The 22,738-nt window shown below is 43.6% G+C and overlaps 1 protein-coding gene across 1 annotated transcript in view; it reads right to left on the bottom strand.

Moving 5' to 3' along the window:
* LOC126297841 (cAMP-specific 3',5'-cyclic phosphodiesterase-like) overlaps positions 1 to 22,738 on the bottom strand; it is a 1,751,676-nt gene that overhangs the window by 322,753 nt on the left and 1,406,185 nt on the right. Inside the window, exon 6 of the mRNA XM_049989093.1 lies at positions 14,098 to 14,162. Coding sequence (XP_049845050.1) covers positions 14,098 to 14,162 — 65 coding nt within the window. The remainder of the gene's footprint in view (positions 1 to 14,097; positions 14,163 to 22,738) is intronic.

Raw genomic sequence — 22,738 nt, 5'->3', positions numbered from 1 at the left:
GTGGCGCTCGTCTTGAAGGAACACTATTCGAATACTGGTGATGGAAAAAATTTCTCATCGCTAGCACTTGGCCTGCAAGAGGTGGAGTGTTGGTGGCATACAACTTGGCTCAAAATCCAAACCCCTGTACAGTGTCTTATGGAATAAGGGTATGTGAAACTGTTGAGGGTGGTTCGACCGCTACATGGTGACGTTCAGCTCCCATCGAGCTACTGTAGAGAAGAGGGCCAATGTTCCAGCACCGAGTTGCGTTCTCTCCTTTCCATTCGTAACACAAACACAGCGCTATACGTGACATCAGACAACCCTATGTTATCCCTACGCGCGGTTACAGGACTGGAAGGTAATAGAAACTATAAAAGTTCCTGAAATAGTTTTCTAGGACATGTTGTTGGTAAGTGTATGACACTTGAACAAAAGAAATACACCATCTGTATACCACGTACCAACATAGCAGGCAATGACATGGATGACGTTTGTGTTTTTCTTTGCTGTCGTACATAGCTTCCTTCACAGTGTCCGCAGCCAGCGTTGCTGCCTCTGGGTCACGGAGTCCCGGATTCGATTCCCGCCCTAGTTGGGGATTTTCTCTGCCCGGGGACTGGGTGTTCGTGTTGTCCTCCTCATCATCATCATCATCATCATCATCATCATTTGTGACCACTGGCTAGATTGGGCTGTGAAAGTAATTGGACTGTGTAAAAATTGTGACTTTGCCTGGGCGCTGATGCCCGCACAGTTGAGCGTGCCACAAGAAAGATACTATGCCATGATAATACGAGTATTAATGACACCAACAAGACCACGCTACCGTGACCTCAGCCCTGGACGCAATTCTTCGACCTTATAACGCACAAGACGTTTGATCAAAGTTGATTCACACAACACGTTCATAGCATCAACATTATACCATTTTATCTCTCCCACTGAAACAAAGAGAAAGATTTAAACTACATTGTCTCTGGATGCGCATAAGGTAAGGACACGTCAGCTAAGGAACGTCAGCCCTCAAAAACGGCAGCTGAAATATAGGCGATATCAAAAACATGTTTGTTTCATCGTTTCTCTATAAAATAGGTACTGCTAATATCAGAAGGTGTTTTAGTATATAAAACGTTAAATTCTACCTCAACCATAGCGAAAATAAGTATATAAGAGACATTTATGAGGTACAAAACAAAGATTTTAATGCTGGAATCTGACTGTGATCACGTTTTTCTATATTTGTTCACTACGAACTTAACGTAGTTACGTATCTACACCCTATCGTAACAATGTATCAGGTGTCCCCTCTAAAGAGTCATCAGATGCATTTTCTCGAGTGTTTAGGCAAATATTTACAATTTACTTTTTGTGACCTGTAGTTCTGGTCACCTCAAATAAATGTGACTCATCAAGTCTCTTATGCGACACCCAAGGTCGACGGAAAGCGTCGGTTTTTTCCTCTTTGTGAACAAAATGATTTTTAAAGCGGAATGTTACGTTTCCATTACTTATAACAGTCCCAAATTAGTCTAGTGCGATTTCGTTTTGTCGATATGTATTGAGAGGGTAATTAAACACTGAGAATAACCAGTAGTCCAATAGCGACAAAGCAGCGCAGAAGCATGTCGAGTGCAGTCAGCGCGGCTCACGACGCTGCTCAGCCGCTGCTGTAGTACTGGTTATTCTGCGTGTTTCAACGTCGCTCTTAACACATACCAATAAAACGAATTTCGCAATAGATTAATTTGAGCCCACTCTATAGAATGGACACACAAAATTCTGCTTTAAAAATCATTTTATTCGTAACGAGAAACAAATGTACACTTTTTGTTGTACTGAGTGTCTCATGAAAAAAATTTTCAAATGTGTGTGAAATCTTATGAGACAAAACTGCTAAGATCATCAGTCCCTAAGCTTACACACTACTTAACCTAAATTGTCCTAAGGACAAACACACACACCCATGCCTGAAGGAGGACTCGAACCTCCGCCGGGACAAGCCGCACAGTCCATGACTGCAGCGCCCGAGGCCGCTGGGCTAATCCCGCGCGGCCATCTCATGAAAGTTGTGATGAATTTTATTTGTCTGGAGTGACTCCAGCTACACATCGCAAAAATGAAATTTTCTGATATCCACCGAAACACCAGAGAAATGCGCCTGTGACTCTTTATGAGGGATACTCTATATATGCTTCAGATATGTAAATATGGGCCGGCCGCGGTGGTCTCGCGGTTCTAGGCGCGCAGTCCGGAACCGTGCGACTGCTACGGTCGCAGGTTCGAATCCTGCCTCGGGCATGGATGTGTGTGATGTCCTTAGGTTAGTTTGGTTTAAGTAGTTCTAAGTTCTAGGGGACTAATGACCACAGCAGTTGAGTCCCATAGTGCTCAGAGCCATTTTTTTAAATATGGAAGTGTTTGAATGGGGTCACTGGAAAACCAATACAAAGCTAAAAAATCATGTATACGCTTATGTAATGCTAACGCTTTCGTGTGTTCACTCTTCAGTCTCCACTAGTATAACCTACTACTGGCTTGTACCTCTGCAATTTTCGTACATTTCAGAGCCGCATTTCTCGAAGCTGGGTTGTAATCATAGTTGGAAGCATCGAGAGAGCAGGTGCCCTTCGCTGGCCTCCTCTCCGAGAAGGTCGCCGTATTCCACGTGTGGCCTGCCCTCTGCGCAGCGCAAAATGCCACGCAGGGATTTTCGTAACAAAAGCTCCGAACGCCTCTGGAGATATCTCTGTGGTAGCGACTAAGAAGCGGCACAAGAAAGCGGCAGCGTGACAAGAAAACCTGCCACACAAAGCTGTAAAGCGGGAACTCTCAGAGCGGAGAGTTCGTGCCGCCTCTAGAAATGCTGGTCTTAACGTTTGCCAAAGGTTCTGTAAGCTGTGTACCGTTGCATGCAGACGGCCAAACGGCGGTATCCTATGTAACTTTTCACACATAATTTTTCTTTCAATACAAACTGAGCACAGCAGCGTCGTGAGATTTCTTTTCATACTTGATCGCTGTTGTTCACGTACTGTCAACGCAAGGTAGATTTGTAATACAAATTACCCTTTTCTTTGTCCTTTTATTGTGATGTTTGTACATCCCGCGATTTCTAGTTTTTGAGTTTTTCTTGTGCAGCTGCGCTGGAGGCCTTTAGACCTTAAGAAAATTTTTGTAATATATTTTGTAAAAAAAAAAACTCCCAATATTACATAATGTGCAGTTTATATTTTTCAGTGAGAAAGAGAGCTCAGTTATGTAAGACACGTTCGAGCTCTTTTCTGTCATCATTCAAATTTTTTTTCTTCTTTCTGGATTACCCGCAGGGTTCTTTTTCTAAATTTCTACAGATTTTGTGAGGAATATAAGTTGCAAATCGTTACGTGCTACTATCTATAGACCGCTGTTACTGTCGGCAGTTTCTTGATAGGTGGGGTAATTGCGTAAATCCAGAGCGTTGAGATTCCCCAAGTAGAGAGATGGAGAAGCATGGCTTGTTCCTAAGGCCACGTCGCGGAGCATAATGTTAAAAAAAAGAGTTTGTTTAAGCGGTAAAAAGGTTGTTTGGCTGTGCGTGTACGTATGTGCCGCGTAGTGATGCTAAAGATACATTTTTAAGTGCACCATATAAGACAGTTTGCGTGTGGTATAACATATTCGTATGCATCTCTTCAAATGGTTCAAATGGCTCTGAGCACTATGGGACTCAACTTCTGAGGTCATTAGTCCTCTAGAATTTAGAACTAGTTAAACCTAACTAACCTAAGGATATCACACACATCCATGCCCGAGGCAGGATTCGAACCTGCGACCGTACCGGTCTCGCGGTTCCAGACTGCAGGGCCTAGAACCGCAGGGCCACTTCGGCCGGCGAGGTTATCAACAGTTAATGTTAATTACCAACCCGTGATGCAGTATAACTCTGACCCTCTGTTGTTTGACCAGGAAGGGAGATAGATTCAAAGCAGAATTTAAGCAAAATACCCCGTCACTATTTATAAGGTCACTTGCTAATTTCATCTCAAGTGCTTCCTTAATAACACTACCCCAACAGCTGGAAGTGCACGCCAGAATATCCGTGTTGTAATATTCAATAGGATCACCACTGCCAAGGCAGTTTTCAGCATCAGCAGTTTTGCTCGGCTGTTGTAAGAGTGTGTACTGCTTACGTTTAATACACCGATCCACCACGGTCCTAATGGTATGATCAATGTATGAAATGCAACAACTGCTAGGGTCGTTTAACAAGTAATGCAACACTTTTTTCTGAAAGCTGGTTGATTGTATTTTGAATTCCAATACACCACTTTATGCCCGACTCTTTTGAGTACAAAATCCTATTTTCAACATCATCTCCATCCAATGTGAGGGTCTTACGCTATCTTACTGGGAAGGCCTGTATGCCCGCATGGTACTACTCTACTGGTCGACGCCGGAGCCAACATCTTGATGCATCAATAACCTCCCCATCATCCACGTACTGCTTCCCGTAGAGTGCATTCTTAATTGGGCCAGGTGGAAGGCAGAAAGTACGAGATCTGGGCTGTAGGGTGGATGAGGAAGAACAGACCAATGAAGTCTTTGCGAGCTCCTCTTGGGTGCACAAGCTTGTGTTGTCATGCAGGTGTTTGATTGTGGTCCGTCCTTTCCAGCACTGCTGGAGTCTCGCTGTGTGCTTCCAGCCGGCACGCGAGGGATCGGACAGGTTTGCGCGACCTTGTTGCGATGATGACAGACGCCTTGCTCAACAACTCAGCGCGTTTTTCTGCAGTGCCAGTGCACCGTAGACATTCTGCAAGTGCATACGATAATCTGCAACGCTATGGTTTTCCGCCAAAAGAAGCCAAGTGACAGCTCTGTGCTTGGAACGCACCACCGTTAAAGATGATATTTTGAAGGCTACGTATAGCGCTGCCACCTATCGGAACTTCGTGAAAGCATAAGGTCTGAAGCGGAAATATTCCTCGATGTCCCACAATTTTTTCAACCGAAATTAGCAGAGAAAAAAGATGTGTTGCATCACTTACTGGACGCCCCTTGTACAATGGATAGGTAGACATCGGTCTTACACAAATCACGATCGTTCTGTACAGACCACGAAAGAGCCCTAATGTTAGATGGTGGTCGAAAAACACACTTCCCATCCCGGTGGAAATGATGGCTGCGTAAGGAAAAAAATGCCATTAACTTCGGTGACAATTTTCATCACTCAGCCGATTCAGGGTTGTTCGATAGCGGATCGTGCGTCCGATCTCTCTCTCACTGTAAATATTGTGGCTAAAAGTTATTCGAGGTGAGCCAACTCGGCTCACAAAAGTTCAGTGTCTGAGATGACGTGGGCCATATGAACCAACGTACGAAGCGAACATTCAGGTCGAGCAGAATGACGTCAACCGTCAGCCTAAAGATACAAGTCAGAGGGAGACGCCTTTCTATAAATGGCATGACCCAACGTACCATCAACCTTCCTTCTGACCAACACATCAAGGAAGTGAAGGCAGCCACCTTTTGCCACCTCCAAAGTGAAGCGAATTTTTGGGTGAATTGAATTCAGCTGTTCTGAATGGTTCTTAAAAGTTTGCAAATACCCGAAAAAAAGGCCTCACAGATTTCAACGCCGCCGTCTCTAGGACGCGTTTTTTCGAAATCTTGGCAAAATAGTTTCGCAATAATAGGTGACAAAGGGCTCAGTATTCAACTCCATCGATTTGCTCATAAAACTGATCATTAAATAAGGAAGTCGAAGTCAAAATAAGTTCATTCATTCAACACCAATCGTAATCTTAATTAACCATAGCGAATCAGATGGAGGAACGCGAGTGAAGAGAGAGTCCACATCAAAAGTTACTAAAATATAAGAGTCATTCAAACGTAATTCTTTTAATCGATATAATAACTACGCCTATTTCTTAAGGGGGAATGGCAGCGTAACGGTGAAAAAAAATGGATTTTTTTTATTACGGAATTCCAATGTATATACATTGAAGAATGATTCCCCAAAAACATTATGCCCGAAATCCAAAAAGTTACGATTCTGTGGGCGTTTTAAGCTGGGCGTGCATGGCACGCCTCGGCGTTAGAGAAACGGTTGCTACAAGTCGTTATCGATGCCATCACTCCTATTTTTACCGATGTGAGTAAACCTGATTTGCTGGAGCGTTGTTTAAGCGGTTTCACTCAAAATGTGAACGAAAGTTTCAATAGCCTCATTTGGAGATACGCTCCCAAAGTAAGATCCAGCCGAAGCGAAAGTGTCAATATTCCTTCAAACTTGGCTCTATGTCTTTTGAATGTAGTCCATACTGCATGATTACATGTGGCAAACGCCCTTCAAATCAAAATCAGCAATGAAATCCGCCGATTCTGTGAAGATAGAGTCGCCATCGGCTATGCGCTCAGCAGCAAAATGGGCTTTGAGGACGAAAATTTGAGCTAAGCATGTCAAAGTAGCAGAAAGCAGACACCCACTAACTGAGGCGATAGTTATTATGGACTAGGCATCGATGATATCCCGTAAGTTTTAAGCTTGTTTCCTTTTCTGTGATAAATACTCGTTAAACTTTAAACGCCTTTTTCTCAGAAGCAAGTTTTTCGGCATGGTTGTCGTCGCCCACGCTACAATTTCCATCTGATTTTAATAACTTTTGGTCTCGCTTGAAGCAAACTGAATTCTCTTCAGTTCATCGTAGCCGATTTATTTATCTTGGTATTTAGTATTTCTTCGGCCAAAAAAGATGGGTTCAATAATGCCCATTTTTTCGAATAAAATATCTATAATTTCGTCAATTTCGTTTTTGAACTAAAATTACATCTGTAACGATCAGGGTGATATGTTAATTTCACGTTTCAAGTAACTACAACCGGAGTTACAGCGACAACCGTCGATCAACTTCCTTCCAGAGCTTCCTCGGAAAAATCCCACCACACAGTGAAGATTTTACTATTTTTCAGCTACAAAATACCAATGAAAACTTCATTGTATCCTGTATTCATTGCATAGGCCTAAGAGGAATCCCTTTCTTGTGGATTTTCTGAAGGCCACGTAATCTAGGGAGACATCAAAATAAGAGACAAGACACTTGATAGTCTCTTGTGACTAGAAATTTTTCTTAAGGGATCAGATAGTAAATACTGCATTCTGAACATATTCCTGCTTTCCAAAGAAAATGTAGTATTGCTCCTGTCCACGGGTAAAATAACAAGCATTTGCGCCTTGAAAACGACAGAGTGCTCACCCACAATACAGTAAAGAGTGGTAACTAACTTCAGGCTCTTTGCTGAACAGCTTCCATTGAACACTGTGAATCAAAATATATAGACAATAAAGTAAACAAGTGATTAACACATGCAATCATATTGGATGTAACTATCGCCGTTTTCTGGTTCCTGCCGTCAATTATACTCGCAACGACAAGCTACACTTGATCACAGAAACGTTATATTGCCTCGTGACATTTGACATCCCCTTGAACAGATTCTGTGTGCTTTGTGCTATGTATTTGAGGAAGAGGGTAAACACACAGTATCAACACTGCAAACGTGTTGCTACCACACCACGATATTACCGCGCTTGGTCTCCTGTGGCCGTTATCGGAAACAAGCGGTGACATTGCAATAAACAATTCCTGTGGTGAATAAAGGAAACGCATCGTACTGTGAATGCTTTCAGGACGGTTGTGCATATAATATCAAGTGGTTCAACAAGTTCTCGTGAAAACTTACGATAAGCCGAACCAAGCATCCTCTCTCACAGATGTAATAATATTGTGGTCGACTAATACCTGTCAGTGATGCAATGGAAATATTATGGGGCAGTGTAAGAAAATTTTACAAAATGGTTCAAATGGCTCTGAGCACTATGGGACTTAACTTCTGAGGTCATCAGTCCCCTAGAACTTAGACGTACTTAAACCTAAGTAACCTAAGGACATCAAACACATCCATGCCCGAGGCAGGATTCGAACCTGCGACCGTAGCGGTCGCGCGGGTCCAAACTGTAGCGCCTAGAACCGCACGGCCACTCCGGCCGGCGAAAATTTTACAGATGATGGGTCACTGTTCATGATGTGGGTCTCAAATAGGCTGTGTCGAGTTGATGAATGCTTGTAGAACAGTATTTACCTGATTGTGCTGCGGTTGGTTGGTTGATTTGGAGGAGGGGACCAAACAGCCAGGTCATAGGTCCTGCCGGATTATAGAAGGACGGGGAACGAAATCGGTCGTGCCCTTTCAAAGGAACTATCCCCACTTTTGCCTGAAGCGATCTTGGGAAATCACGGAAAATCTAAATCAGGATGGCCGGATGCGGATTTGAACAGTCGTCCTCCCGAATGCGAATCCAGTGTATTGTGCTGTAGTTATAGTGAAATTCGGCAGGTAAGTTGTTCTCCCTTGTGTTAATCAAAACCATCGCTTTAAGTCTATGTATAAATTAACGAAGGTGCTTATGAACACATTTCAAACAACAACAACAACATACCTCTCTCCCTGTGGCAATATCACAGAATCGTAGCTTCTTTGTTTCACAAAGAAATGAGCGTCCTATCATCTAACCATCAATAGCCATGTTAAAGGCCCAACCTGTAAAACATGAACATATGTGGGATGAAGTACCCTCGTATCTACCAAGATGTCAGAGGTTACGGCTCTGGAGTCTGGACTGGCATTGAAAAGGGGGATTGAAACCCGAAACGGCCATGAAGCTTTAGATTTCCCATCGATGCTCTCCATCACTTCAGGCGAATGTTGGGATGATTGATTTGAATAGGCCACGGCCAATTTCCTTCTCCTTCCTAGACCAGTCGCATGATGTGCGCCGTCTCTGATGACCACGATGGCACGCCAAACCCCTAATTTTAGCACCAGTTTCTTCCCTTCTCAGTTTAGCCGAGGCCGGTAACAACTATCCACCATGTTTCAGCAAGAATGGAAAAAAAAATCCGTGTTCAGTGGGTCAGAATTTAGTTGTACGCTTTCCGCGAAGGCTAAACACTGCAATCTTAGCAAAAGCCAGCCTACACGCTATTAATTATACTAGTAGCATGTTCCCAACCCCCCCCCCCCCCCCCCCCCCCCCCCGCAGATGCTGTCCGGAGACCTATGGCCGTTACAGTGCAGTATGGACCCCAAGTCGGTGAAATGAAGAAACCTCAATTTAGCCCCACAAAGAAGAGCATTTTGGTTTCAACAAACGCGCTACTTCAGAAGAGACTAAACATCGATGTCATTTGTCATCAGTATTCCACACCTGGTCGAGAGACGAGGAAAAAATGTGGAAGTCTGTAGAAAGTACAAGAGAGAGAAGTAGCAGTTCTAACGAGCCTTTTTTTTTTTGCAGTCTTCATTATTTCTTGCCTCGAGTTTTTTTTCGGCCTTCATTATTTCTTGCCTATGTATAACTGTTTGTTTCAAAGGAGAATACAGTGACAGGTTCAGCTCTGTTCATGGAGACACCATGATATCAGACGGAGACGGATGTCGTTTTCGTCCAGATGGCTTAATATCTTTCCCTGCTGAAATATTATCGACGGTAAACCACGAATTTCAGTTGAGCTAAGCTGTGTGGCCTACTCCTGCACACCAGTTTTTATCACCAAACTGTCCATTATGAACAGCCGGCCGCGGTGGCCGAGCGGTTCTAGGCACTTCAGTCTGGAACCGCACGACTGCTACGCTCGCAGGTTCGAATCCTGCCTCAGGCATGGATGTGTGTGATATCCTTAGGTTAGTTAGGTTTAAGTAGTTCTAAGTTCTAGGGGACTGATGACCTCAGATGTTAAGTCCCATAGTGCTCAGAGCCATTTGAACCATTATCAGTAATGTTATCAGAATGAATGTGCCACTCTGCAGCAGATGCTGATGCTGTGTAAGTATCTAAGAAGACCAAACAGTGAAGATCGTCTGTCTCTTACTCACCCCCAGGACAGAAGTAATGTACCGAATCGGTCTACATATACGGTAAATTCTGTGTACAAAAATGAGAAATTGCTCTAAATATTTGCATAGCGTGTATTCGAGGCGATAAACGCGAACCAGTCCGGCATTCACCTAGCGGGATGAGGGAAACCACCTAAAAACCACATCTAGGCAGGCTGACGAGCACACGACCCCCTCGCCGTTTATCCCCCGGGCGGATTCGACCTGGAGCCCGGCATACCTGCCCGCCACGGAAGCGGTCGCGTCAACACGCGGAGCAGAGGAGTGTGCCTTGTTTTGAATATTCCTCCCAGATTACAACTGTGTTCTGGACCGAGATTCGAACTTGGAACCTTGTCTTTCGCCAGCAATATTCTTACCGACTGAGCTACCCAGGTACTCCCCACGGCGCGTCCTCACAGTATCTACTCTCCTACTTACCAGACTTGACAAACGTTTTTCTGCATACTTCGTAGGACTAGCAGGCCTGGATGGAGGGATATCGCGACGAAATGGCTTCGCCATTCCATAATTAATATTTCACTCTGCATTGTGTGAACCCTGTTTTCAAACCTCCTATCAGACTGACAGACTCGTATGCGGAACATTGCCTTGTACGGTTCCCTGTTCGAACTGCGTTCCGGCAGACAGCATTAACCCGCCAGAAAATTTCAGTAATATTAGTGTTGAGTTTGGCAGCTGTAATTCTTACTGTGGCTGCACATGAAACCCTCTCTAGCAGCGGAAGTACCATAGAAAAACTGACGACAGAACATGACACTGTCAGAGTTTGCTATTGGTGACGGTAAGGGTTGGAAAAAAAAGCTGCAACAGCATTCATAAATACCACTTGGCCTTGCACGAGGGATATATCCCATTTCAACAAAAAGATGTATTAGGCGATTTAGACTGTACAACCATTTCGTATACTTTCGTGATTAACATAATGCGTGATCAATACACTAGAACTTGGCTAAGTTAAAGAGCTTTCCCTGAAGAAACTGAGGAACAAAAACTTCCTGTTGCGGAACTTTGTTCCAGTATATAACTTAATGTTATGAAGAAAGGCTGAGTTATCAATTGGTTATGGCCTTTGTATTGGTAACGTCTACTAAATAACCATGCGCACTGTGTTCGGTTTCCTCGTTGTAGTCTTGCTTATAAGGTGATAAAAATCGTTTGTTTAGTTAGATTACGTTGTCATATCCCCAACGAGAGAAGTGATTTGTATACGTGAGTCGAGTTCAGTTCCGGTCTGGTCGTCCTTATTTACATCTTCAATCCTTTTTCGACGCTGATACAGCTTAAGGCTAAGAGCGATCCCACATAGAGTGCACCAACGCCTCTATTCTTCTTCCTATCCGAACAGATGAAACATTTTGCAGCTTATACGAGTACTGTAGTCAGCTGAAGGTAAATACAGCAACAGAAGAAAAGTTAATCAGCTTATTAAAATAATTAGTAACGTTTTCTGTGAAACAACTCGATATTAATCTCTTATAAATCTATTTCTTCTCTAAATAGGTTCAACATTAATGTATGGAGGTTGTAGTTCCGGTTGGAGCTGCTGCTGTGATGTTTCTGGGCTGATTTTTTGGCCAACCGTCGGGTAACGTGTACACGAACGGGGATGTTGATTTCAACATTCTCGTCGCCCAAGCGTTGCCCCTTATTACACATCCTCATTATGTGTGTGCTATAGACACTCCAGTCTCCAAGACAACAGCTATTGTCACAGGACTGCACGCCTGCCTTCCTCGTTTGACACACAATAAGTATCCTCTTACTGCTAGACTGGCCAGCTAAGCTAAGCTGCCTTCTCTTGTGACCGCGCGGTTCTAGGCGCTTCAGTCCGGAACCGCGCGACTGCTACGGTCGCAGGTTCGAATCCTGCCTCGGGCATGGATGTGTGTGCTGTCCTTATGTTTGTTAGGTTTAAGTAGTTCTAAGTTCTAGAGGACTGATGACCTCAGACGTTAAGTCCCATAGTGCTCAGAGCCATATGAACCATTTAAGTTAAGCTAATCTTAAGCCCAAGGAAACTATCAGGAAAAACTGGTTAAACGCAGCAGTCAGAGAGCTCAGTGGGATCCAATCAACAATGAGTGTCTTCAGCCGGATATGGCATATGTAAAGAATCTTGTAGACTTTCTTCCTTACTCAGTTTAGGACGTTATCAATAACAGAAGTGATGATACACAGTATTAGCGTCATGTCTTGTGCGGTGACCAATTTTCTGTCCCAGTGCTTACATTGTTTACAAGAGTAAAATACTTTTGTAATTAAAGCGAAGGCTTTTTGGCCACTGTTCATATTAATCTCTAAATGGGCAGCAGTGCCTACGAAAATTATAAATTACCTTAAGTAAGTCATTTTACAGCATTAACGTACTTCCTATAAATTGTTTCTGGAACATTTAACTAAATTGATAAGGAACTGATTTATACACTGATACTTATAGTTGGAGGAACTGTAGAACATCGGTAAATTAAGTGACCTGTACAGTTATGTGCGAATGCCGTGTTCCTAAGGGGATCTTCATACTCTGGTTTCATCCGCTCAGTTTCGTGCGTTAGTAAAGCCACAGTGTGCCAAGGAGTACAAGCTAAATATAAAAGCTACTAAAAACCTTTTTTAACATTACTAACTTCATAGCTGTGAAACACTTAACGTTTGCCAAGAGAGCCTTCTGCTAAACCGAACAACAAAAACAAATCTACCGTGCATAACACAGAGTAATGTTTGCGGTTAATAAATAAATAAGGAAAAAAATTCTGAGATTTCCAATAAGTATTTAAGTAGTTAGCTTTTCTTTCCAACCTAGTTTTCCTTACATAAAACTATTTGCGTAATTTACAGTTTGAGGTATATTCGGGGGAGGTTCAGGAAACTGCTTTGGTCTCCATAAAATTCATATTTTTCAGAAAAAAATGGAACATAGTTTCTCTGATATATTTATTATCTAAGAGTATGGATCTGTAGTATCCCACTTAATCAAGAACTTTCGTCCTGCGTTACAGTCTTCTGGAATTAAATATAGACTCTTACGTGCCCTCTTCCCTTCCCCACTACGAGTACCGCTTATTCTATGACAACAAAAACTAGTCTCTCAGTACTATGAAATGTAGCTTGGCATATTTAGATCTGATGGTGGAAACCTCTGGAGTTACGTTTGAAAGAGTTTCATATCTGATACGGAATTTTAGTTTAATACTCAACCGCGACTATGATAAGAACTTTGAACAGTTAGCTAACTGAAACTTCCTGGCAGATTAAAACTGTGTGCCCGACCGAGACTCGAACTCGGGACCTTTGCTTTTAGCGGGCAAGTGCTCTACCAGGAAGTTTCATATCAGCGCACACTCCGCTGCAGAGTGAAAATCTCATTCTGGAAGTTAGCTAACTGTCTTCCGTCATAGTGTAATAAATAATTATAAATGACTACTATATATTTCTTTCTAAATGAACGCATATTCTTGTCACCGATAGAACGAGATTTACTGAATAAACACAGTTTCATCGTTCGAGTCACCCTATCATGACAACAGGTCACCAAATGTCACTAATCGAAGATAGCACTTTCGCCCAATTTCATGTCTTGCACTGCTGTACTTTCAAAAGGATATCGACAGGATCACTGGGTAATATATGACCAGAACTTGTTAGAAAGTACAGGGATATAATCAGTTTTGGAGTTTCGTATGGATACAGGGTAGCATATTTACGAATTTCATACCCTTCTCCCATATAAGACTCTTGAGGAGACATATTTGCCTCTAGTTTTAAGCCTGTCCAGATAAACGTGTTGTTCACTAGGAAATTCATCTTTAAACTTTTACCTTACAACGCTTTGTAACCGAAGAAAATAGGTTGCCCTTAAATAGAGAAAGATAGCTTGTAAAGGTGGTCAGGGACAGTAAATCTCGTAGACATTGTGTGGATACTATTTTTGCGTTTTTTGTTTCATATTGTTTCAGTTTTCATAGAGTTTAAAAATAGTTACAAATCTTGTATCACTTTTGCTGAGTATAGACAGATTCCATTTGCATGAAATGTTATACTCGCGTCAGACCTCATAAGGGATTCGTATTTCATCAGTGAACATCAACTATGCAATTGGAACATAGCAGAAACCCGTAGAAAATTAGAATAGTCACTTATGGTGAAGCAGCCACAAAAATAAGAGATGGATCTTACCTCCAGGAGCCAAATTGCGTGGCTGTGGTGTAGCATTGCCGGGGGCTCCAGATGACCTCCGGGATCTGAAACAAATGGAGGACGCAATATAAATAACCGATCTGCCGAGGTATTCCTCACAAGAGCAACTCAACAGCAGGAAAACAAGATCTGCAACCTGTGAGAAATATTCTGAGTGCACACGTTCATTGGCCTTCCTTATGAGTTGACGTGGTTAATGAAGATGCCTGTTAATTTAAGGACTCAGCTAACGACTGAAAAGTATACCATAGCCCAAGGCACCCGTCTCCATTAACTTCAGTTACAGCAATGGTTTTGTATAGTCTCGTTCCAGGCATATAGCAGTTATATATTAAATATGTAACTGCCATATGCATGACATGATGCAAATGCAGCTCTGTACGCTCAGCCCGCATCTCGTGGTCGTGCGGTTGCGTTCTCGCTTCCCACGCCCGGGTTCCCGGGTTCGATTCCCGGCGGGGTCAGGGATTTTCTCTGCCTCGTGATGGCTGGGTGTTGTGTGATGTCGTTAGTTAGGTTTAAGTAGTTCTAAGTTCTAGGGGACTGATGACCATAGATGTTAAGTCCCATAGTGCTCAGAGCCATTTTCTGTACGCTCAGTGTTTGTACGAGGGGCATTCAATAAGAAAAGCAACCAAATTTTTCTCTGCAGATTTCTGTGGAAAAAATGCGGTATTTTCTGTGGGACATTGTGGATATTCCCCCTTCCAGCCCCTATAGTTTTATGAAATGTAAATAGGTTGAGGAGCTATATGTAATTATCGAAACGGTGTCTGCAACGGATGTGCGTTCCCAGCAGACAACTGTCACTGAATTTCTTTTAGCGGAGAACCAGAGCACAGCAAATATTAATACGCGCTTGCGGCATGCCTACGGAGACCAAGCAGAGAACAAAATCTCGGTGAGTCGTTGGGCGAGGTGTCTGTTATCCTCTCAACAAAGTCGAGCAAAACTGTCCGATCACCCGCGCGAAGACCGTTTGCACAAAGCTGTAACTCCTGTGATATTAGAATTTGAGGACACTCTCATTCGCGGTGATCAACTGATCACAATCAAACATCTCGCTGCACAGCTGGACGTCTTTGTTGTTAGTGATTCTACACTTGTCAATCAGTTCGCGCACTCAAAGGCGCGCTGCTCGGCGGGTTCTTCGCCGCGTAACAGACCACCAAATGCAGCGAAGGACCATCTGTACGGAATTGGTTGTGCCTTACGTGGCTGAGAGTGACAATTTGTTGTTGAACATTGTCACAGGCGATGCAACAAGAGTACATCGCTCCAAACCGTAAACAAAACGGCAATCCATGGAGTGGCGCCATACCGCCTCTCACCTTTCGACTTCCCTCTATTTGGACCAATGAAGGATACACTCTACGGGAAGCAGTATATGGATGACGGGGAAGTTATTGATGCAGCAAGACGTTAGTTTCGACGTCGACGAGAAGAGTGGTACACATGCTAGCGCACAGTTCTTCCCACAAGGTGGCGTAAGGCCGTAGCATCGAACGAAGATTATCTTGAAAAATGGGGTTTGTAGCCAAAACAGTGGGGAATAATATGGTGAATAAAACCAACCTGTTTTCAGAAATAATGTGTTGAATTACTTACTGAACTCCCCTTGTTTTTCAGAACCCTACGTGATAACGGTCATACGACCCAAACTGCATTAGTGGTTTTTATGAATAGATACTTTCACCGTCAAAGGAGACCATTTAAAAATTCTACATGACTGTGAATTCTAGGCATGAGAAGTCACTCTGCACCAGTCTCTACACACTCTTTATAAAATCAACAAGGCTGAATATGAGGTTCTAGTGAATTATTCCCGGCACAGCTGTGCCAGACAGGTTTTTCTTTTTAATTGAGATGAGCAGTAATTGCTGCTGTAGTTCCGTTGAAGGTCGAGGTACATTATTCATCATTTTTCCGTATGTGGTCTTCATCCACGAAGCAAGAGTGTGGAAGGTCTGCAAAACAGATGCAATTTCAGACACGGCCATACTATTAGCGAGTAAGTAAATGTTAAGATATGCAACAATTTGTGTTAGCTTGAACGGCCATCAGAATGCATTGCGTTGCCAACAAGTGACCATGTTATCGGGCCTGACAAGCGCATAGAGGGCACATCGGATGAAGCGTCTTCCTCTGCAGCTAACAAAATAACAAGTGAAAGGAATATTTATTTAGACAGGTAAACTTTTTCTGCAGACTTTGAACAGAATTTAATTAGTTGCTTTCCAGAGTGTTACAGCACGAGGTATATGTTTTAAAATAGTACATTTTTCCTATCATGTAGCTGATTTAGTTAAACCAAATCCTCAGGAATGGGTCGCATGGTCGGCCAATTTGACACCAGTGGAGTTCATTTTTTGGGACATCTAAAGAATCGCATTAATGTCACCGAACCCACAACACTAGATGACTTCAAACAGCACATCGATGAGACCTGTCACTCCGTGAGACTAGTAACTTTACATCGCGTCCGAAGATCGTTTGGAAGGCCAATCGAATTGTTTCTTCTAGGAAAAAGGGAGCTCGTTTCAACTTAAATTAAGATTACGGCCATCAGAACGTTCATCTGAACACAGCCAAATAGGTACAGCATGCTGCATATACTCCTTAAACTTTGAACGTTTCTGGTTTCATAATTAAATCGACATAAATTTTATTTACATTTATTTGTACACAGTTGGTTTAATTCCATCAGCTACATGATATAAAAAAATAGTGCTATATTTAAAAAATTATAACTCGTTGCTGCAACTATTTGGAAAATGATTCAAATGGTTCTGAGCACTCTGGGACTTAACATCTGACGTCATCAGTCCCCTAGAACTTAGAACTACTTAAACCTATCTAACCTAAGGACATCACACACATCCATGCCCGAGGCAGGATTCGAAACTGCTACCTTAGCGGTCGCGCGGTTCCAAACTGGGTGGATGGCTTCGTGAGGTCTGCACCACCCTCGAATCTAACCATCAGTTCTTAGCAACTGAAATCAGGAGTTGTGTGACCAAGCCACGGTTTTCCAGTCGTCTAGGCTCCAACTGATACGGCCACTAGCCCAAGAGATGCAGTAGATGCCGTGCTATTAGCAAAGGCACTCACGCGGTCGTCTGCTGCCATAGCCCATTAACGCCCAATTACGCCGCTCTCTCCTAACGGATACGTTCGTCGTACCTCCCACATTGACTTCTGCAGTTACTTCACCAAGTGTTGCTTGTCTGTTAGCACTGACAACTCTACGGAAACGCCGCTGCTCTCGGTCGTGAAGTGAGGACCGTCGGCTACTGCGTTGTCTGTGGTGACGGGTAATGCCTGAAATCTGGCATTCTCAGCACACTCTTGACGCGGTGGATCTCGGATTATTGAACACACTGACGATTTCCGAAATAGAATGTCCCATATGTCTATCTCGAACTGCCAATCCATGTTCAAACTCTGTTAAAGCCCGTCGTGCGGCAATAATAACGTCGGAAACCGTTTAACACGAATCACCTGACTACAAATAACAGCTCCGCCATTGCCCTTTTACACCTTGTATGCGTGATACTACCACACTCTGAATATGTGTATATCGCTATCCCATGACTTTTGTCATCTCTATCTAGAACAACAACTACTACTACTACTACTACTACTACTACTAATAATAATAATAATAATAATGACAACAAATTCTAAATTCCTTTCCACCATCTACTAACCTAAAGCAGGACAGAATACTGGCCGGGCTATGTCTGCTTCAGTAGCGCTCTTATTTGACTTCAAGTGAGGTCAGCCAATTCTTTTACTATCCAGTTTCTTTAATAGCCCAATTTTTCACTCACAGAGGAACCTGTTTCGTATTACAAAGCTGTGCTACTTACAGGTATTATTCTGACCTAACAATTCTTTGTTCTCGTGTTACGGCGAGCTTGCTCATATTAGCAAGTCTAAAACAGGTTGTGTGTAGGCTTCTCTGCTATTTCCGTTTACGCTGATTACTTCGGCGTAGAGCGCCCATAATCTCCTCCTTTCCGTTTACTTGATTTCGCTACCTTTTACCACGTTTTCACAATGTCCTTGTAACAGAAGCGTAATACTGGTCCAGTGGTCCGTTCTCACGGATCGCTCATTAATGTATTCAAGATATGCGTCAATGTATGAAAAAACTGTTTCTGCAACACAACCGTTTTTGCAATTTACTAATGACTTACGGGACACTGATTACGTCTGCTCTGGAAATACGAGTGAGTGATCAAAGGTTACACCATTTTTCACTAGCATTCGTTTATCTGTTACAACATTTTAATGAGGGTCCGTAACACGAAAACCTGTTAACGCATGTTCTGGAGTATTAAACCATATCACTGGCAGAATCATCACTGCGAAGTTACTGTACAGATATTCGCACCCATGTTACGCCGACATCTGTTACTCCGCAAAGTGTTCTAAATGTAGTTCTAACCCTTTTAGAGACAAGGAAGTGTCAAATGAAGCAAAACGTAAGTAGTATGACATATAGAGCGCATCGCTTGCAACAAATCTCTTATGATCTTTCCCCGTTATTCTTTACCAACTGTTTTAAGGTTGAAAAACTGTGTTTTGTATAATAATATTGTTTACTTCGAACTGCGTTTTGGCTAACTACACTCATGTCCAGAAAAAACAGAACACCTTGAACGACTACAGATAGAACGTTCATATTCGCAGGACACGTACATTAGTATGTTCTGCAGCAATGATTAGCTTTTTAGTCACCTCGGCTCAGCATGTGCCCTGTCGCCTAGTAGGCACAGGGTCCGCCATGGGACCTGATAACTTGTTCCATGCGTGATGGCATCGGCGCACATACGACGCGTATGACGTCCTGTGATACAGCCATCCATACTGCATTCATCTGGTTCCGAAATTCGTCTGTAGTGGTTGGCATTTGGTCATAGTACTGCACCTGTCGTTTCACCATATCACATTTTCGATTGGCAACAAGTCTGGTGATATAGCGGGCCACGGCAAAAGGCTGACATCCTGTGACAACAAGAAAGCACGTTTCCAGAATGAGATTTTCACTCTGCAGCGGAGAGTGCGCCGATATGAAACTTGCTGGCAGATTAAAACTGTGTGCCGGACCGAGTCTCGAACTCAGGACCTTTGCCTTTCGCGGGCAAGTGCTCTACCAACTGAGCTATCCAAGCACGACTCACGCCCCGTCCTTACAGCTTCACTTCCGCCAGTACCTCGTCTCATACATTCCAAACTTTACAGAAGATCTCCTGCGAGCCGCCGGCCGGAGTGGCCGAGCGGTTCTAGGAGCTACAGTTTGGAACCGAGCGACCACTACGGTCGCAGGTTAGAATCCTGCCTCGTGCGTGGATGTATGTGATGTCCTTAGGTTGGTTAGGTTTAAGTAGTTCTAAGTTCTAGGGGACTGATGACCACAGCAGTTAAGTCCCATAGTGCTCAGAGCCATTTGAACCATTTTTTCCTGCGAGCCTTGCAGAACTAGCACTCCTGAAAGAAAGGCTGTGTCTAAGCCATGTCTCCGCAATATCCTTTCTTTCAGGAGTGCTAGTTCTGCAAGGTTCGCAGGAGAGCTTCTGTAAAGTTTGGAAGTTAGGAGACGAGGTACTAGCGGAAGTGAAGCTGTGAGGACGGGGCGTGGGTCGTGCTTGGGTAGCTCAGTTGGTAGAGCACTTGCCCGCGAAAGGCAAAGGTCCCGAGTTCGAGCCTCGGTCCGGCACACAGTTTTTATCTGCCAGCAAGTTTCAAGAAGGCACGTGTTCGCACAACAACATGTGGTCGTGCATTATCTTGATCAAAAATGGCGTATCGAGTGTTGTGCAGAAAGAGTATCGGACGGGTTGCAGATTTCATTCACGAAGGTCACACTGGTCACAGTGCCCTGGAAATGCGTCAATTTTGATTTGCTGCTTTGTGGTTGTACCCAATAGCACCCCACAACATAAGGCTTTGAGTTAGCGCTGTATGTATTGCGCAAATGCAGTCACTGTGATGCCGCTCTCCACGTCTGCGGCTTGCCAAATTGCAGCATTCATCTTCAATCGAACAGAACCTGGATTCGTCCAGAAACACTATGTGATGTCCACAGTGAGGTGGTTCCATACACCATATTTCGGCACATTCGTCGAAGGTACGCGGAAAAGTGGACGACTCGCACTTAACCCGTGCCGTAATAAACGGCGACGAACTGTCCCTCCTGACAGGGTGCACTCTTCCACTGTTGCACCAGAGCCGAGGAGGACGCAGATCTGTCCTGCAGTGCCATTCGGATGAGGTGTCGATCTTCTCGGGTGGTGGTCTGGGTGGTTCGACCTGACCCATCTCGTCGTGTTCTACGGCCTTCCGTGAACCATTCTGCACACAGCCGTTGCACTGCCAAAACGCTCCGTCCCACACAAGCAGCAATTTCGTGAATGGAGGCATGACATTCTCTCATGCCAATCACGCGGCCTCTTTCAAACTCATTGATGTGATGGTACGGTTCGCGGATACGCATGCGAGGCATCCTGCATGTCTGCTAGAGTCGCACTGGTCCATTACCTCTGGTTGATAGCAACAACGAAAGCCGCAGGCACATTTTACCGGTAGGCGTTGATGCAAAGCGATATCGATGTTTACTTTCAATCCGCGTGTTGTGATGGTTCAAATGCTAATCAGTTCTGCAGAACATAGTAATGTATATGTCCTGTGGATATGAACGTCCTATTCTGGTCGCTCAGGGTGTTCTGTCTTTCTCAGCATGGGTATATCTTTTGTTTTCTGACGATGGCAAAAAAGCCGAAAACAGGGTCGCCAGAAACAAATCTTAATAGAACAAAACATAGTAACTTATAAACCTTATATATGAAATTGTTCTACCAACAAGTGACTGAAGAATCCATAAATATCTTTACGAACTGTTGAAGGTATCGCCGGCCGGCGTGGCTGTGCGTTTCTAAGCGCTTCAGTCTGGAACCGAGCGACCGCTATGGTCACAGGTTCGAATCCTGCCTCGGGCATGGACGTGTGTGATGTCTTTAGGTTAGTTAGGTTTAAGTAGTTCTAAGCTCTAGTTGACTGATGACCACAGATGTTAAACCCCATAGTGCTCAGAGCCATTTTTGTTGAAGGTATCCAAATAATGTGTTCGGCGAGTAAGTGAAAACCAAGGTCAGTAAAATGGATTGTCTGTCCTGTTATCCTCAGTTCACGCCAGTGGAGCTGAAGCTGTCATCTGCTGCCAGGTAGTGGTGGATATGTTGGGATGGGCGCTTGAGAGCAATGACTTGAGCACCCATACGAAAACTGTCAGAAAATGACTCGAAACAGAAGTGTAAAACAGCACGAAAGCTAAAAGGAACACAATGTCGAAAACCATGTGTGTGATGATGATGATGATGATGATGATGATGATGATGATGATGACGATGACGATGATGATGGTTTGGTTTGTGGGGCGCTCAACTGCGCGGCTATCAGCGCCCGTACAAATACCCAAACTTTACTCAGTCCAGTCTCGTCACTGTCATAAATCATGATGAAATGATGAGGACAACACAAACACCCAGTCATCTCGAGGCAGGTGAAAATCCCTGACCCGCCGGGAATCGAACCCGGGACCTCGTGCTCGGGAAGCGAGAACGCAGCCCCGAGGCCACGAGCTGCGGACAACCATGTGTGTATCCACACAGAAGCACGAAACGAAGTATCATGTCAATATTAAGACATTAACGAAACCGAAGAAAGGGGAACAAAGCGTTAAAACAATGTATCGGAGGACGCGGCTGGCTCACCGAAACAATAATAAAAGGAGAAGCCAGCCACTCAGCAACACACTTAAACCGCCAGCCTATCATGTGCTACTAGATTAGGATCTCACATTCCGCCCATTTCCTGCCTACTTCTGTAATATTTTTCAGTTCGGAACTGATAAGTACTGAACCACTTAACACTCGGAGTGCTGTCGAGTGCCGTTAAAAATTACAACAGTTAAAAATGTACTTATAAATATCTCGGCATTGTTTTCTTCTTATTGCAAAAGTAATGGAACCTTCGCGCAAACTGCACTTTTCGGAAACCTTGTTTCGCTATCTTGAAGTGTTTGTGAAATTTTACGGGTATCACCGATACGGGACAGTAAGAAACAGCAGGACATACAAAACATATTACAGAGATAACCAGTATCACGCATCCTCCTATCTCCCACAACACAAACCAATATTAAACGGAAGTATTAGATGAATACAGAACAAAAGCTTTTGAGAAACGTTCCCTGCTACGAATAAAGATAAACGTACGTCCTATTGCTGGTGGCGGTGACAGAAGAAAACAAACTTGTCTTAATAGCGAAGAACTTCCCAACACACGAGAATGCCCCTTTATCTCCTTACTCAGACTCGTTAATTGCGAGATAATGTCAAATGCCACATGTAACAAGCGCTGTAGAAGTTGGCGCAAGCTATCTTTAAAGCATGTGGATCAGTCTTTCGAGTGGGAACTGTTTGCTGCGGATAACTGCTGCTCCTTCCCCCTTACAAAAAAATAATTTCCGAACTTTCATTCACCTTCATATTTTAGAGACAGTGAATTCAATCGAATTTTATCTAACAATACGCTCTGGCCGAAAAAGAGAAAC

Source organism: Schistocerca gregaria, chromosome X, assembly GCF_023897955.1.
Source record: "Schistocerca gregaria isolate iqSchGreg1 chromosome X, iqSchGreg1.2, whole genome shotgun sequence".
Lineage (NCBI taxonomy): Eukaryota > Metazoa > Arthropoda > Insecta > Orthoptera > Acrididae > Schistocerca > Schistocerca gregaria.
The sequence above is the reverse complement of the archived record's forward strand: the minus strand, read 5'-3'. Positions and strand labels throughout refer to the sequence as shown.